Source organism: Oncorhynchus mykiss, chromosome 19 (assembly GCF_013265735.2).
Source record: "Oncorhynchus mykiss isolate Arlee chromosome 19, USDA_OmykA_1.1, whole genome shotgun sequence".
Classification (NCBI taxonomy): Eukaryota; Metazoa; Chordata; class Actinopteri; order Salmoniformes; family Salmonidae; genus Oncorhynchus; species Oncorhynchus mykiss.
The window spans coordinates 30885733-30904206 of NC_048583.1; the positions used below are offsets into that span (position 1 = coordinate 30885733).

Genomic DNA, 18474 nt, shown 5'->3' on the forward strand with positions numbered 1-18474 from the left:
TTTAATGAGAATTCAAGGCACACTTCACCAGCATGGCTACCACAGCAATCTGCAGTGATACGCCATCCCATCTTGTTTGCGTTTAGTGGGACTATCATTTGTTTCTCAACAGGACAATGACCCAACACACCTCCAGGGTGGTAAGGGCTATATGACCAAGAAGGAGAGTGATGGAGTGCTGCATCAGATTACCTGGCCACCACAATCAACTGACCTCAGCCCTATTGAGATGGTTTTGGATGAGTTGGACTTCAGAGTGAGCCAACAAGTGCTCTGCATATGTGGGAACTCCTTCAAGACTGTTGGAAAAGTATTCCAGGTGAAGCTGGTTGAGAGAATGCCAAGAATGTGCAAAGCTGTCATCAAGGCAAAGTGTGGCTACTTTGAAGAATCTCAAATATAAAATATATTTAGATTTGTTTAGCACTTTTTTGGTTACTATATGAGTCCATATGTGTTATTTCATAGTTTTGATGTCTTTACTATTATTCTACAATGTAGAAAATAGTACAGATAAAGAAAAACCCTTTCAATGAGAAGGTGAGTCCAAACCTTTGACTGTTACTGTAAATGTGGCACATTTGACCAATATCCCTCATTTATGCATGGTGCTGGCTTTAATTTAATATTCGCATAAAAATCTGGTCGCCAACTGGATGGAAACCTATAGACACCCTGAAGACTACAAAAATCTCTGAAACTGGAAACACTCATCTCCCTCACTAGCTTTAAGCACCAACTGTCAGAGCAGCTCACAGATTACTGCACCTGTACATAGCCCACCTATAATTTAGCCCAAACAACTACCTCTTTCCCTATTGTATTTAAATGATTTATTTATTTTGCTCCTTTGCACCCCATTATTTTTATTTCTACTTTGCACATTCTTCCATTGCAAATCTACCATTCCAGTGTTTTACTTGCTATATTGTATTTACCTTGCCACCATGGCCTTTTTTGCCTTTACCTCCCTTCTCACCTCATTTGCTCACATTGTATATAGACTTGTTTATACTGTATTATTGACTGTATGTTTGTTTTACTCCATGTGTAACTCTGTGTCGTTGTATCTGTCGAACTGCTTTGCTTTATCTTGGCCAGGTCGCAATTGTAAATGAGAACTTGTTCTCAACTTGCCTACCTGGTTAAATAAAGGTAAAATAAATAAATAAATAAATAAATACATCTGTTGCATATATTATAAATATGTCATCAAAATATTTAAAATCTGATTCCCCTAGCTGATCATTGACTGCAACCGGCTCTGACCGTGAAGTAATGAAACAGGCAGGGAGAGTGAGCTCCTCTGTGGTGGTCGGTGAACCCTCAACCTTCTGGCCCATAGCCCTGCGTGGCGTCGACTGTGCCACAAAAGCAGTAGATATTCAGGTTTATAAACATAGGATCGCTACACTTATTGTTATTTGTGTTCGGAAACATTATTTTGAGATATTGTATGAGGAGGTGGGTGTTCAATTTATTTTACAATATAAAGGGAGGGTCATGTGAAAATATGTTTAACGTTAGGAAAGGGGTGCAAATAGTCTGGGTAGCCATGTTCAGAAGTCTTATGGCTTGGATGTAGAAGCTGTTTACAAGCCTCTTGGACCTCAACTTGGCTCTCCAGTACCGCTTGCTGTGCGGTAGCACCCTCTGTAGTGCTTTGCGGTCATGGGCCGAGCAGTTGCCATACCAGGCAGGATGCTCTCAATGGTGCAGCTGTAGAACGTTTTGAGGATCTGAGGACCCATGCCAAATCCTTTCAGTCTCCTGAGGGGGAATATGTTTTGTCGTGTCCTCTTCACAACTGTCTTGGTGTGCTTGGACCATGTTAGTTTGTTGGTGATGTGGACACCAAGGAACTTGAAGCTCTCAACTTGCTCCACTGCAGCCCCATCGATGAGAATGGGTGTGTGCTCTGTTCTCTTTTTCCTGAAGTCCACAATCATCTCCTTTATCTTGATCACGTTGAGGGAGAGGTTGTTGTCCTGGCACCACACGGCCAGGTGTCTGACCTCCTCCCTATGGGCTGTCTCTTTGTTGTCAGTGATCAGGCCTATCACTGTTGTGTCATGGGCAAATTTAATGATGGTGTTGGAGTCGTGCCTGAACGTGCAGTAATGAGTGAACAGGGAGTACTGAGCACGTACCTCTGAGGGGCCCCAGTGTTGTCGATCAGCATGGTGGATGTGTTGTTACCTACACTTACCCCCTGGGGCCGGCCCATCAGGAAGTCCAGGATCCAGTTGCAGAGGGAGGTGTTTAGTCCTAGGGGTCTTAGCTTATGATGAGCTTTGAGGGTACTATGGTGTTGAACGCTGAGCTGTAGTCAATTAATAGAATTCTCACATATGTGTTCCTTTTGTCCAGGTGGGAAAGGGCAGTGTGGAGTGCAATGGAGATTTGATCATCTGTGGATCTGTTGGGGAAATATGCTAATTGGATTGGGGCTAGGGTTTCTGGTATGATGGTGTTGATGTGAGCCATTACCAGCCTTTCAAAGCACCTCATGGCTACAGACGTGAGTGCTATGGGTCGGTAGTCGTTTAGGCAGGTTACCTTAGTGTTCTTGGGCACAGAGAATATGGTGGTCAACTTAAAACATGTTATTACAGACTTGGACAGGGAGAGCTTGCAAATGTCCGTGAAGACACTGGTCAGCGCATGCTCGCAGTACACGTCCTAGTAATCCATCTGGCCTTCCGGCCTTGTGAATATTGATCTATTTAAAGGTCTTACTTACGTTGGCTGCGGAGAGTATGATCACACAATCTTCCGGAACAGCTGGTGCTCTCATGCATGTTTCAGTGTTATTTGCCTTGAAGCGAGCATAGAAGTGGTTTAGCTCGTCTGGTAGGCTCATGTCACTGGGCAGTCTTTTTATGCATTTTGTTTTTCTTCTGTACTGCAAATTGAGATGTTCATTAAACAATCATACATAAAATACAGTATATTATTATAATACACTTAGCAAATATAGAAACCCAACATATGTGTTGGTCCAATGTTTGTTGAGTAAAACTTTTCCAAATGCACAAAAAGTTATTTCTCTAAGATGTTAGGGAGCATTTCTCCTTTGCCAAGATAATCAATCCACCTGACAGGTGTGGCATATCAACAGGCTAATTAAACAGCATGATCATTACACAGGTGCATATTGTGTTGTGGATAATTAAAGGCCACAATAGAATGTAATTTGTCACACAATGCCACAGATGTTTCAAGTTTTGAGGGAGCACGCAATTGGCATGCTGACTGCAGCAATGAACACCAGAGCCGTTGCCTGAGAATTGGATGTTAATTTCTTTACCATAAGCCGCCTAGTTTTAGAGAATTTGGCATTTTGTCCAACCGGTCTCACAACCACAGACCATGAGTAACCACTTCAGCCCAGGACCTCTATGTCCGGCTTCTTCACCTGCAGGATCGTCTTAGACCAGCCAACCAGACAGCTCAAATCAAATCAAAGTTTATTTGTCACGTGCGCCGAATACAGTGAAATGCTTACTTACAGGCTCTAACCAATGGTGCGGGGGAAAAAGGTGTGTGTGTGTGTGTGTAGGTAAGTAAAGAAATAAAACAACAGTAAAAAGACATTTGAAAAAAGAGTACCAGCCTTTCAAAGCACTTCATGGCTACGGACGTGAGTGCTACGGGTCTGTAGTCATTTAGGCAGGTTGCCTTTGTGTTCTTGGGGACAGGGACTATGGTGGTCTGCTTGAAGCATGTTGGTATTACAGACTCAATCAGGGACATGTTGAAAATGTCAGTGAAGACACCTGCCAGTTGGTCAGCACATGCCCGGAGCACACGTCCTGGTAATCCGTCTGGCCCCGCAGCCTTGTGTATGTTGACCTGTTTTAAGGTCTTACTCATGTCGGCTACGGAGAGCGTGATCAGACAGTCGTCCAGAACAGCTGACGCTCTCATGCATGCCTCAGTGTTGCTTGCCTCGAAGCGAGCATAGAAGTGATTTAGCTCGTCTGGTAGGCTTGTGTCACTGGGCAGCTCGCGGCTGTGCTTCCCTTTGTAGTCTGTAATAGTTTGCAAGCCCTGCCACATCCAACGCGCGTTGGAGCCGGTGTAGTATGATTCAATCTTAGCCCTGTATTGACGCTTTGCCTGTTTGATGGTTCGTCGCAGAGCATAGCAGGATTTCTTGTACGCTTCCGGGTTAGAGTCCCGCACCTTGAATGAGGCAGCTCTACCCTTTAGCTCAGTGCGAATGTTGCCTGTAATCCATGGTTTCTGGTTGGGGTATGTACGTACAGTCACTGTGATGATGACGTCCTCAATGCACTTATTGATAAAGCCAGTGACTGATGTGGTGTAGACCGAGTCACTGGTGCTTCCTGCTTTAATTTTTGCTTGTAAGCAGGAATCAGGAGGAATCAGGAGGGTAGAGTTGTGGTCAGATTTACCAAATGGAGAGCGAGGGAGAGCTTTGTACGCATCTCTGTGTGTGGAGTACAGGTGATCTAGATTTTTTTTCCCTCTGGTTGCACATTTAACATTTTAATAGAGATTTGGTAGAACTGATTTAAGTTTCCCTGCATTAAAGTCTCCAGCTACTAGGAGCGCCGCCTCTGGGTGAGTGGTTTCCTGTTTGCTTATTTCCTTATACAGCTGACTGAGTGTGATCTTAGTGCCAGCATCTGTCTGTGGTGGTAAATAAACAGCCACGAAAAGTATAGCTGAGAACTATCTAGGCAAGTAGTGTGGCCTGCAGTTTATCACAATATACTCTACTTCAGGCAAGTAAAATCTAGAGACTTCCTTAGATTTCGTGCACCAGCTGTTGTTTACAAATATGCACAGACCGCCCCCCCTCCCTTACCGGAGTGTGCTGTTCTATCCTGCCGGTGCAGCGTCTATCCCGCTAGCTGAATATCCATATCGTCATTCAGCCACGATTCCGTGAAGGATAGGATATTACAGTTTTTGATGTCCCATTGGTAGGATATTCGTGATCGTACCTCGTCTAGTTTATTGTCCAATTGTGGCACGTTGGCGAGTAATATTGATGGTAACGGCAGCTTTCCTAGTTGCCTTCTGCGGGTCCAGACGAGGCATCTGGCTCTTCGTCCTCTGCGTCTTTTCCTTTTGCAAATAATTGATATGTCTGCCTTGTGGGGTGTTTGGAGAATATCGTGTGAGTCCTGCTTGCTGTTGTTGTTGAAGAAATATTAGTCTAATCCGATGTGAGTGATCGCTGTCCTGATATCCAGAAGCTTTTTTCTTCCGTAAGGTACGGTTGCAGACACATTATGTACAAAATAATTTACAAATATCGCGAAAAATAACACATAATAGCACACTTGGTTAGGAGACCGTAAAACGGCGCCCATCTCCTCCGGCGCCATTTTCAGAAACTGAAGTAAGCTCATCTGCGTGCACGTGTTCCTCACCAGGGTCTTGGCCTGATTGCAGTTCAGCGTCATAACTGACTTCAGTGGGCAAATGCTCACCTTCAATTGCCACTGGCATGCTGGAGAAGTATGCTCTTCACGGATTAATCCTGGTTTCAAATGTACAGGGTAAATGGCAGTCAGCTTGTATGGCGTCTTGTGGGTGAGTGGTTTGCTGATGCCAATGTTGTGAACAGAGTGCCCCATGGTGGCGGTGGGGTTGTGGTATGGGCAAGCATAAGCTATGGACAACCAAAACAATTGCATTTTATTGATGACAATTTGAATGCACAGATATACCGTGACGAGATCCTGAGGCCCGTTGTCTTGCCATTAATGCGCCACAATCACCTAATGTTTCAGAATGATAATGCACGGCCCTATGTTGCAAGGATCTGTTCATAATTCCTGGAAGCTGAAAATGTCCCAGTTCTTACATGGCTTGCATACTCACCAGACATGTCACCCATTGAGCATGTTTGGGGTACTCTGGATCGACATGTTCGACAGCATGTTCCAGTTCGTGCCAATTTCCAGCACCTTCGCACAGTCTTTAAAGAGGATGGTGGTGACACCAGATACTGACTGTTTTATGGTGCAAACACTGAAACGGAAAATAACCAACCACAAACAAAAGTAACCACCCACAAACAGGCTATCTAAGTATGGTTCTCAATCAGAGACAACGATTGACAGCTGCTTCTGATTGGGAACCATACCAGGCAAAACACATACAAATATAAACACAAGAACAAAACATAGAATGCCCACCCCAACTCACGCCCTGACCAACCTAAAATAGAGACATACAAAAGGAACTAAGGTCAGGACGTGACAATTTCAGTTGACTGATTTCCTTATTTAACTGTCAATCAGTAAAATCTTTGAAATGTTCCATGTTGCATTTATATTTTTGTTCAGTAAAGTATGGGGAAACTCACCCACCTCCAATGGACCCACATTTTACTGTCATACTTGTTTCAGCAAACCTGAGAGAGATGGAGGACAGGCTACCATAATGTTAAACAAACTGTAGCTAGCTATGAAGGCATCCACCTCCTTGGAGGAGCAGATGACGAAGCTGAAGAAATTTGGCATTGTGCCTTAGGTCTTCAAGAACTGATACAGCTGCACCATTGAGAGCATCTTGTCTGATTGCATCAACACTTGGTATGGCAACTGCACCGCCCTCAACCTCAAGGCTCTACAGAGGGTGGTGCGGATGGCCCAGTACATCATTGCGGGCAAGCTTCTAGCCTTACAGTACATTTACACCAGGCGGTGACTGAGCAGCAAGGCCTGGAAGATCATCAAGGACTCCAGTCACCTGAGCCATGGACTGCTCACTCTGGTACTATCTGGCAAACTTTACCGGAGCATCGAGTCTCAGATCAACAGGCTCAGAGACAACTTCTACCACCAGGTCATACTAAGGGTCTGGTTTAAATTATGGACTTGTTTGGCATAGAGGAACTACGTCACAACCTACGTCACTACTACAGAAAATAGTAGCTAGCTAGCAAGATGGAGATCACATAGTTTTTTAATGTGTGCATTTTGCAAGTGGCTAGTTTGCATCAACTACCTTCACTAAAACCAAGTGCTGCAAACGTTTTGCCTGCAAACTTTGGATTTGAATTGTGAAGTTCTGGCATGCCTTCCTAGTCACGGTTGCCTAGGGTTGGGCTTTTGAGACTAGGTTGTCACCGCTGAAGTAAAACAAACAAAAACAAGCAGTAGCTAGAAATGTAACGTTAGCTAGCTAAAGTAAGCATTTTCAACATCATCTGTCAAAAAGCACATCCTCTGACTGCAAATGAACAGAGAGGTATGTCAAGAACTTCACCAACACTACTTCATGCTCACTCTTCATCAAGCTAAAGTTATGTTGTTTAGTCTTCTGCTGAATATTTCAAAGGAGTCCTCTTCCCATCTTTTTGTCTGCCTTTAAGTTTTCCCACGATAGTGACGTTTCCCATTTCAACCAATCAAATCTCCCTGTTTTCAATTTTGACCTAGTGTACACTACCGTTCAAAAGTTTGGGGTGACTTAGAAGTGTCCTTGTTTTTGAAAGAAAAGCAATTTTTTTGTCCATTAAAATAACATCAAATTGATCAGAAATACAGTGTAGTCATTGTTAATGTTGTAAATGACTATTGTAGCTGGAAACAGCTGATTTTTAATGGAATATCTACATAGGTGTACAGAGGCCCATTATCAGCAACCATCACTCCTGTGTTCCAATGACACGTTGTGTTAGCTAATCCAAGTTTATCATTTTAAAAGGCTGATTGATCATTAGAAAACCCTTTTGCAATTATGTTAGCACAGCTGAAAGTTGTTGTCCTGATTTAAAGAATCCATAAAACTGGCCTTCTGGCTCAAAATGGCCAGAAACAAAGTACTTTCTTAAAATGAAATAAAAGGAAAAGATTAAGATGGGCAAAAGAACACAGACACTGGACAGAGGACCTCAAACTTTGAACGGTAGTGTATGTCATAGGCGTCAGCTGATGGAGGCAAAAAAAGTACATTCATTTCTGGACCATTATTTGGATGAACCATTTCATCAGAGATTTTAGATCTCCCACACCTTCCTCCACACACCGTGCAGTTGTGTGATTCGCTAAAATTAAATGATGAAAAATACTTTACTAAGTAGATCACTCCCATAGAATTCTATGGTGACTCCCAGGCCAACATTGAATCTTTGACATGCCAGGCTAATGCTGCGTTCATAACCAAGTGCAAAGGTGGTATTTACCACATACGACTGGGAAAAATCCTAGTTGCCCTCCAACTGGTAATTACTGGTGGGAAACTCTATTATCCCTGAGCTCCGACTTCTCCAGTGGAGAACGACTGCCCCCTTTCATTGAAACCAAGGAAGTTCAAGGCTGACTGCAGTACTGCAGGCATTGTTGGCGGAAAACAGGATCCCCCATTATAGTGAATTAAAAATAGCAATCTTCTTGGTCAATCTTAGTGTAAATAAAACATTTATTTACAAGATCGTCATGGTACCAATGACTGCTTCTAATACTCCAGATGTATGTCCTTGAACCAATTACTTTAAAATTGCACACAGAAGAAGTTAAAGGATAAATTAGTTGCTAATTGTACCCCGATCGGCCATCAACTTGAGTTACTCAATGAGAGGGGGCAGCACTGAGCTTCTGTAGCCTGCAACGTCACTTCATGGAGAAGCTCAACTAAGCATGTTATGTCTCCATCCCCCGCGTGCATGCTTTGGATTTTGACATGCCCTAGCATTACACAGCTGATTCAAATAGCCAACTCATCTTAAAGCATTGATTATTTGAATCCGCTATGTAGTTTGGGAAATCTGGCCCTAAGGAAGCCCAAATAGATCATATTTGACTAAAACATAATAATTTCAAACCTTGCTTACATTTGTATACAGTCACACATATCTCTCTATTATGCGTGGGAAAAATTTGGAACAGATTTTCCAAATTAAGATCACTTGTAGCTGAGCTGCTGGTGTTTTTACAGTCATTTATGTCCAATAATTAGGAACATTTCGGTGGCCCCCCCAAAAAAACATTTGATGAAACATTGCATTTGGCCTATCCCATAGAAACGCATTGAATAGATCATACATGGAAAAACAGATAGTTCAAAAATAAAGCAAAAGGAAGTATGTTTTGAAGTGTCTGTCCTATATCTGAGCGTTGGATTTATAATTATAATTTTACCCTGGAATAATCTGTATACCTTTGACATGGAAATGCCCCATTCACTTCCATGCTTTTTTTTCGGCCTGGTAACCGGTTACCTTCAGACGAGTCCCATGACACTTGTGGGGGTCATAGAGCAAAACGGAGAACCTCAACGTGAATACATCCAACAAGTTATGACTTTACAACAGGTAATTAGCACCTTTCCACTTGATTATGGTTATAAACGCAGCATCATATGCGCTGTGCGCAATAACCTGGGGAGGAAGTTAATGTTTTCGAGGCGTGAGTAACCCACTGAGGTATAATAAGTACTAGTCCCGATGATACAGTCATCAGTGATACAACCACAAGATGCAAGATAAGATTATGCAAAGTAAAATGAAAGCAGAATTCTCTAATACTTGTTGTATGTATGTATAAGAAGGAAAAAGACACTCATGGCCATCTGTTTTGGACTTACCCATTAATAAAACATTTCTGGGAAAAAGTAAAAAAGGAGCTGTTCATATGTCCTATAAGAATGGACCCATGGCTATTTCTACTGTGTGTCATCAGGCCCTCACTTAACTTAGCACAGCTCAATCTTCTTTAAAAAAAATACTCCATTCTCCTTAATTGGATAAAAGACCAGCCACCAACAATAAATCTGTGGTATCGTGAGATCTTTAAAGTGTTGCCACCGGAGAAAATGAGTGTAATATTTAGGAACAAGGAAGGAGATTTCTGTACAATATGGGAGCCCTTTTTGCTATCTCTTTCCCTTAATCTTGCAGATACCATAAAAAGTGTAAATATAAAAATTGTATGAATTTATGGTTCAACTGGACTGCGGTCACTTTTTTGTAAAAAATAAATATATTATTCTATAGGCCTCTATACTTTGGTAGGGGTATATTACACACTACATCCACACATTTAGCGACAGTCAATGTATTAATGCTATGTAAAGAAAATAAAGAATTATAATGGTAATGAAATTAATTTAAAATAAAATATTAAAGTAATGAAAAATTAAGAAAGAGAATGTATAATATATTTATTTCTATGTTCTTGTCTTGGTGTTTGCTGGTTATGTTGTGTTTTATGTTACCTTGGTTTCTTTTTGGAATTCAAATATATGTACATACTATGTACAAATAGTTTATGATGTTTACCTGAAACAAGGAATATTATATATTTATATATATATATAACACAGATAAAAAGGGGGGGGGGGGGGGGGGGGGGGGTTGTAAGAAAATATAGCAATTCGAAATCATGTAACTCGTGACTGTCACATGATCTGATCAGGGGCGTGGTTATATAATAACGCGTGAGTTTGCAGCGTTAACAGTGCAGTCAGACTTTTTGGGAACATTGGTCAGGATGATTTATAAATTATCTTTCGCTATCGCGTTGTGTTTTGATATCTGTATTGCCGAGAGCTACGTTTTGGATGATAAAGTTGGATTAGGAAGAACGTTTGACGGCATTGGTGGTTTGAGTGGTGGAGGGGTAAGTAACTTATCCTAGCTGCTAATACCAGACAAGTAGCTACTTCCTGGTTCGACTGTACTGTGAACCAATCAATGAAACGAGTGCGTTGTAATCTAAATCGTTTTTTTTCGCTTTTCTGCCACCTTTCCCTGTTCGTTTTAGGCAACATCTCGTCTACTTGTCAATTATGCAGAACCCTACCGCAGCCAGATATTGGACTACCTCTTCAAGGTAGCTGCTACAACCGTATACATTCTTATGTTAGGTCTGAATTCCTCATCTCATTTCATGCAAGGTAGCCAGCCAGTAATCTTATCTTGGTGTGAGATCCATAACAGTATGTAACTTTTATTTTCTGCCTGTAGCCAAACTTTGGGGCTTCTCTACAAATCCTGAAAGTGGAGATTGGAGGTGATGCCCAAACCACAGGTAAACATTGAAAATGTACTTTTATGGTGCACTACTTTGACCAGGACTACTTTGGGATTAGGGTGCCATTTGGGAAGCATTCTTTGTGTTTATCAAGGATGACACAAGCAGAGTGTGGCTTTGAGTTACGAATGTAAAGTTAGCTGAAGACTACATGTAAATTCTGTTTTTCCACCTAGATGGAACGGAACCCTCTCACATGCACTATGAAAATGATGAGAACTTCTTCCGAGGTTATGAATGGTGGCTGATGAGAGAAGCCAAGAAGAGGAACCCCAACATCACTCTCATAGGTGAGGCTGAAGGAGCAGTAGACCCTTTCATTGCCGCCGTACCCTTTTCATCCCTGTTTCAAACTAGAACACAAGACCAGTTGGAAATATCTGCGTACGGTGGGGTCTCTCTAACAATAGTCTCTGTTCATGTTTCCTTTTGTAACTGCAGGCTTGCCATGGGCCTTCCCGGGTTGGGTTGGACATGGGAAGAACTGGCCGTACGACTTCCCTGATATAACTGCATCCTACGTGGTGTCGTGGATTTTAGGAGCCGAACAGTACCATGACCTGAATATTGATTATGTTGGGGTGTGTATTCAATTCATTTTTGTGCATTGTGTATTGAGAATATTTTAATTGGATACAAACATGATGGATACACTTACTCTACCCACCTGTTTTAAAGTTATCATGTTGATGTTTTATAACTATATAGATTTGGAATGAACGGAACTTCGACAGCAAGTACATCAAGGTTGGTGTTGTCATGTTTTCTGTTCATATTTGACCAGCCATTACCATTACACATTGTGAAGTGTCTTAGAAGAAAAAGATGACAAAAGAACTGCCACCAACATTCTGGTTTTACTGTTGCAGCCATTAGTTAATTTCTGTTACCGGTGGCCAGTTGCACCTTAATTGGGGAGGATGGGCTCATCGTAATGAATGGAATGGTAACAAAGGACTGGTATTCAACACATGGTTTCCGTGTGGTTGATACATTCCAGTGACTACATTCCAGTTATTATTCTGAACTGTCCTCACCTCAGCAGCCTCCTGTGATTTTAGGGCTATTGGCAGAGAGAGACAAATTGTTCATCAAAATCCGATCAAGATCAGCTGTTTGCATCTGAGAGCATATCATTTGTTACTAAGGTGCTCCGAGACACATTGGATAAAGTTGGCCTAACCGGTGTGGGCATCATCGCAGCAGACGGCAACTGGGATGTTTCCAATGCCATGGGTGTAGACCCGTACCTCAATGACGCTGTTGAGGTAGTAGGGTAAGTAAGGGACAACATGGACCACAGCTTGCGCTGAAGTGGCACAAAACAGCCTTTGCAACTCCGGCTCACAGCAAATCACTCCGTTTCCTCCATGGCATGGCATGGTATGGTATTTGTCACATGAAGCTGACTAATGTCACAGGTGTAGTCAATAGCATTCTGTGGGTATAGAAATGCAATGATCATGCTAAACAAACATGCTCTCAGATGCTTTTGCACTAAAGTATTAAGTTAAAGAATGTGCTATCATTAAACCCAGATGCCGGTCAAGGTGAATGAGGAACTGAACACACAGGGGTTTACTGTAATAGAGTATGGGTTCTCCATGGGTGTGTCTCGCCTTTCAGTTCCCCGGATCTGGTATGTTGGCTTCTGTCACGAGTTAGTTTTACCACTACGATTCTAGAAACCTTGGCAAGCAATAAGGAAGTCTGCATGCCACTTTTCATAACTTTGATTGCTCTGTTGTCGTCAGACAAAGCTGAATGTTGGTGGCTTTTTTTTTCTTCTTTTAATGCCTGAGTGGTCAGAAGCACAATTACAGTCAACTCCTGATCAATTTAAATTTTGTTTGAAGTAATACTTCAGGATTACTTCCCTAGAGTCAGATGAACTCGTGGATGCTATTTTTATATCTCTGCATGCAGTTTGAAGGAAGTTGCTAACTAGCGACAGCCCAATGACTGGTGGTCTATGGTAAGTACTAGTACATACCATAGACTTCCAGTCATTGCGCTAACACTAGTTAGCGTTGGCTCGCAAAATTACCTTTAACTTCCTTCATACTGGATGCAGAGACATGCAAATGTTATCCATGATTTCATCTGACTCTGTGGAAGAAGATAAAGGGCTTCATTGCCATAATCCCGAAGTAACACTAAGTGAATTTCAGTAGACCAGTACCAATTGAAATAAAGTCTTCATTATTCTTCTGCATATCTGAATAATCCTATTTAGTGCTTCTGACAGTCTCAAACCACAGCAATATCAGGAGTTGATTCCATACTAATAGAGAATGTGCACACTCTAGTATGTAAGCTACGTTTATTGCTTGACATTTGCACATGTAAAAGGGCAATGTAGTCAATTGTCCTGAATGGTTCTTCAATACAGGATCACCTTTTCACTCGCCTCTCTTTCTGACTGTCACTGGTTAGCTGCTGCGGTACACTCTGGATAAGAGTGGTTTGGAGAGGGTCAGAATCATAGCCAGTGATAACCTTTGGCAGCCCATAACCTATTCATTGTGTGTCGATCAAGAGCTGGCCGAAGCAGTAGACGTGATAGGGTAGGAGAGTTTCTACTTTGTTCCTGAGTTTCTACTGTGTTACAAGAGACCACCTCTGTTCAATTTACTGCATGCGCTTCTCCCACCTATTTAGGAAGTTATTCCTCAGAACTACCGCCTGCACGCACAGTGTTGATATAGCTTATTCTTTTAAGTGTGCCTTTGTGCTCATCACTTTTTATAATTCCATTTGTGTGACCTGACAGGGCCCACTACCCAGGCACCACCACAGTGATAGAGGCCCTGAAGACCCAGAAGAAGCTATGGTCGTCTGAAGACTACAGCACCTTTAACGACGAGGTGGGAGGAGGCTGCTGGGCCCGGATCCTCAACCAGAACTATGTCAACGGACTCATGACTGCGTATGTAGCTAACTGTCGTAGTTACTGATTTCCACTAAAATCATTGACTCCTGTGCTCACTTTTAATTTCACAACAGAATGTGAGTTTGTGGGATTGGGCTGATTTTTAAACAAGACTACTTAAATCACCTGTAGTATTGGAAGGGTGAGAGGATAGTGCTATGATCAACACAGAGATTGACCTTAAGGATTCCCCTAATGCCCGGGGTAAGTGAACTGAACTGTTGGGCTCTAAGGTTGCCCATTGGGCAGGTGACTTCCAGTTGGTAACCTGAGACAAGGTGCAGCTATAAGAATCTGATAGATCAGCGTCCAAAACGCGCAACCCTCACTCATATAATGGTAGGTATGGGCTGCGTCGCAAATGGCACCCTGTTCCCTACATTGCTCCCGAGTGGCGCAGCGGTCTAAGGCACGGCATCTTAGTGCTAGAGGCGTCACTACAGCCACCCTGGTTAGAATCCAGGCTGTATCACAATTGGCCCAGCGTCATCCGGATTTGGCCGGCGTAGTCCGTCATTGTAAATAAGAATTTGTTCTTAACTGACTTGCCTAGTTAAATAAAGGTTACATTTAAAATTCTAACCGGAACCTATGGACCCTTAAAAGGGTTACCTGTTGTCCTTTTTTGTGAAAGAGTGGTCAGTGAAATATCTGTTTTGTTATTGTTTCAGCACCATATCCTGGAACCTGGTAGCCAGTTACTATGAGGACCTTCCCTTTGGGAGAGATGGCCTAATGACCGCAGAGGAGCCCTGGACTGGGAACTATGTGGTGGAATCACCCATCTGGATAACTGGTAACCCACAGCACTTAAATGGATAGTTCACCCTAACATTATTGTTTCGTTATTGGTACGGTTAACTTGCATACTAGCTCCAGATTAGCACAATAATGTTTGGTTACCGTGTCACTGTTTTTAGTGGTTATTGCTTCCCCAAAGGTATCGCCAGCTCACATGTGATGTGGTGACATTAGCGGCCGTATCCTGCTACAGTACAAAACTCACCAACATGTTTTAGACAAGTATGTGACGACTGCTAATGTGAAAAGGACTAATAATTTCATTGATTTACATGAGGTAATTTTATCTCCTAGCCCACACCACCCAGTTTAGCCAGCCAGGGTGGTCCTATCTGCAAACCGTTGGGCATCTGGTACACGGGGGAAGTTATGTTGCCCTGACAGACAGTAAAGGAAACCTCACTGTTGTAATAGAAACCATGGTCAGTATTTATCTTCCTATACATTATGCCTGTTAACCAGGATCTTTATTCTGAGAAATGATGTATAATCTGAGTAAAAGGCTTAATCCTATTGTTGATTGTACACTGTGCTATGAACACTTTTCTAATTTTGAATAAACAATTATAGTAAAGCCCTTGTTAATCTCTGAAGCTTCACTTTTAAGTCTGCTTTTGACTGGAATGGAAACCTGAAGAGGACATTGACTTTCTCTTTCAAATTTAAGCTCTGCTCTCTCTGGAGCCTACAATCTAAGCTTTAGAAAAGCAAAAGGAAGTCTCGTGAGCTAGCAGCTCACTTCTACTTAGCTTTCTGCTGATGCAAGGATGGTGTAGCCAGAGTGGTTTGCGCTTCAGGCAACTTTACTATTTCTTATCCCATGAACACAAAGATATCTGACTACTGGGCTATCACCTTAGTTTATACATTTATTTGTCTTCTGTTCAGACTCATGATCATTCTGTGTGCATCAGACCTCCACTCCTGCCCTTCAATGTCACAGCCCAGAATGTAACATTCCAACTCAAGGGATCTTTTGTGAGTACTGTCGCGATCCCCTGGGACTTTTCTGCCCACTTAATGATTGAGAGGCTACTTTGTCTGAGTACGTGTTTCTCTGTCCTAGGCTTCGATCAAGGAACTACAGGTGTGGCAGTCAAAGTTTGACTTCAAGACTAAAAAGCCGTTCTTCTTCAAGAAATTGAGCCCCTTAAAGGTAAACGTACTCCTCTGACAGAAATAGCTCTGCAATAGGGCACGCCAGCCTCTAAAAGATTATGACAAGATGATATCTGACAGGATGACACTGTCTTTGGATCTTGTTTCTAGAGTGAGTGTTGTACAAAGTGATATTACTCCCCCATGACATTTCACTTCTCCTCACTAACTTTTTTTATGAGCGGTTTTATGATTTTAGGTTGAAGATGTGGGCATTTTTTTATTTACTACATTGTCATGAGTTTCATGCTCCCTCCCTCCCTCTCTGGTAGATTTATGATGGTTCATTCACCTTGAGCCTGGATGTTGATGAGGTTTACACTTTAACCACCATATCCACTGGGCAGAAAGGGACTTACCCTGATCCACCTGCCTCTGGCCCATTCCCTAAAGTCTACTTTGATGACTTTAATGTTGGTAAGTGCATTTTCAAGCTAGAAATGTCACTATCTGCCAAAAACAACCTGCAAATGATCTGGAAATTCTAATTATAGTTTAAACGATTAATTAAAGGCTTTTGTCTGTCTCGCTCGCTGCCTTTCTCCTTCTCTTTTTCACTCTCTGCAGCCAACCCTTCCTTCTCTGAGGCCCCAGACTTTGCTGACCAGACGGGGGTGTTTGAGTATTACATTAACCTGACGGACCCTGGTCCTCATGTCTTCACTTTGCGCCAGGTGGTCACACAGATGCCTGTTACCTGGGCAACAGATGCTGACCAGACCATCAGTGTCATTGGAGACTATAAATGGTGAAAGGGCAGGGGTCAGGGCTGATGACAACCCTTATCCTTTAGGGTTGAAGTGTGCACTTTGTAATGTATTGTGTATGTACAGTAGTGTTTCAGCAATAGGCCTTAGATCCTCTGCTCAAATCCACAATGATAGTAATATTACCCTGGTAAGGAAAGCGGTTCAGGTCAAGAAAGTGGACATTTTACTGTGTGTTTTTGTAATGTTGCATACTGTATGTTTTCTAGGCAGAACCTGACAGTGATGTGTGATGTCTTCATGGAGACGGTGAAGACTGGAGGAGTGTTCATCGCAGCCAGAGTGGACAAAGGAGGGCAGTCTGTCCGCAGCGCCAAGGGAGTCTTCTTCTGGGTGTTTGCAGATGGCTCCTACAAAGTCACCAATGACCTAGGTCGGTATTTCAATCATAGACCTACACATTAAAGGCTAGTTTCCCCGACACAGATTAAGTCTCATCCAGGACTGAAAACCATGGTCTAAATATAATCTCCTTTTGACCGTAACTGTTTAGTCCATGACAAGGCTTGTCTGGGGAAACGGCACCATAATGTTTATACCTGAGTTTTAAACATTCCTTATCAGTAAATGATCTTATTGTAAAGCACAAGGTGTTGAGAAATCAATATGCCAAGTCTTATTACTCCATAGTTGGCAAGACTGTACTGGCAGAGGGTCTGTCTGGAACGAGGGCATATGGCTGGCACACGTTAACCCTCACAGTCGAGGTATGTTTACAACTTCAATCTCTGAAACGGTACACCATTTCCAGAGAAACCTCATGTTCATCATCAAAATGCATCTCTTTCAATTTTGTTTTTCATTGAAATGACTTCCAGGCCTTTTGTAGGGTGACATATTGTCTGACTATGGGCACATTAGCTATACTAAATATATATATTTTTTTTTCAGGGGGAGTATGCCACAGGGTTGCTGAATGGCTATCCACTATGGAAGGATGCTGTGGTATTGGGACCAAAGAATGGCTGGGCTGCCATAGGAACACACTCATTTGAACTGGCACAGTTTGACAACTTTGCTGTGGAAGTAAAATGAGAATTTTTCTGTGTGTTTGTGGTGAATAAACCTTGGTCATTAATTAATTTATTGGCACAATTATGCCTCTATGAGCCCTTAAATGTGATTGCGTGTAAAATGAGAATGGTGGCTTTTTTTCCCACAAATTTTTTAAAGGGATTAATTTGGATTCAGTGCCATTTCACTCACAAATATCCATACTTTCTATTGTTATTTTGTGTGTGTGCGCAAGCAGAGACTGAAGAGGAAGCGAGATAGCTCACTGGCTCCTATACAGTCAATGAACTAAGTAGACCAGACCCAGTTGCTATTGCATTGGTTTCTATGGGATAGCCACCCCTTAGACCAGAACTGTGACCATATTTATTTTTTGTTTTGTCAACTGCCTGAGTAATAGTTGCACAATTTAGCAGTGTTATCAACAGACTTTTCACCTAGTCTGCTCTGGGGTTCATACCAATGACCCTTTCGGTTACTGGCCCAAAGATTTTTAATTGCTAGGCTACCTGTTAGTAAGACCTCTTCATTTATCCACCATCTTAAGTGCAAGCCTTAGCTTTAAAGATTGTTGAATGCCTAGTATTTCCCCAGAAATATGCTGAAATTACTCAACAGTTTGATCTGAGAATTACTGTGATGGAATTACTTTTCTGTTAAGCCTTTGTTTTGTCTTTCCACTGATAAAATAATCATTGCCTAATGACTGTTAATATCGATTTTTAAAGAAGTATGACAATTAATACTCTTTACAATAAAGAGAAGGCATGTTTTGAAACTG

The 18474-nt window shown here is 42.1% G+C and overlaps 1 protein-coding gene across 2 annotated transcripts; it reads left to right on the top strand.

The window, feature by feature from the left end:
• The first annotated feature begins 10399 nt into the window (after positions 1–10399).
• On the top strand, positions 10400–18471 carry galcb (galactosylceramidase b). Of its 2 annotated transcripts, none has more exons than XM_036954635.1 (17): positions 10400–10607; positions 10752–10820; positions 10955–11018; positions 11198–11311; positions 11463–11602; positions 11730–11768; positions 12170–12297; positions 13795–13950; positions 14625–14749; positions 15049–15176; positions 15643–15732; positions 15821–15910; positions 16185–16329; positions 16480–16660; positions 16889–17052; positions 17310–17386; positions 17571–18471. In XM_036954635.1, the coding sequence occupies exons 1-17, from the start codon at positions 10479–10481 to the stop codon at positions 17712–17714; spliced, it is 1983 nt and encodes a 660-aa protein (XP_036810530.1). In that variant the 5' UTR covers positions 10400–10478; the 3' UTR covers positions 17715–18471. The 2 variants fall into 2 exon arrangements, with proteins under 2 accessions (XP_036810530.1, XP_021429576.1); XM_021573901.2 differs by lacking the exon at positions 12170–12297 and adding an exon at positions 13458–13588.
• The last annotated feature ends 3 nt before the right edge of the window (positions 18472–18474 follow it).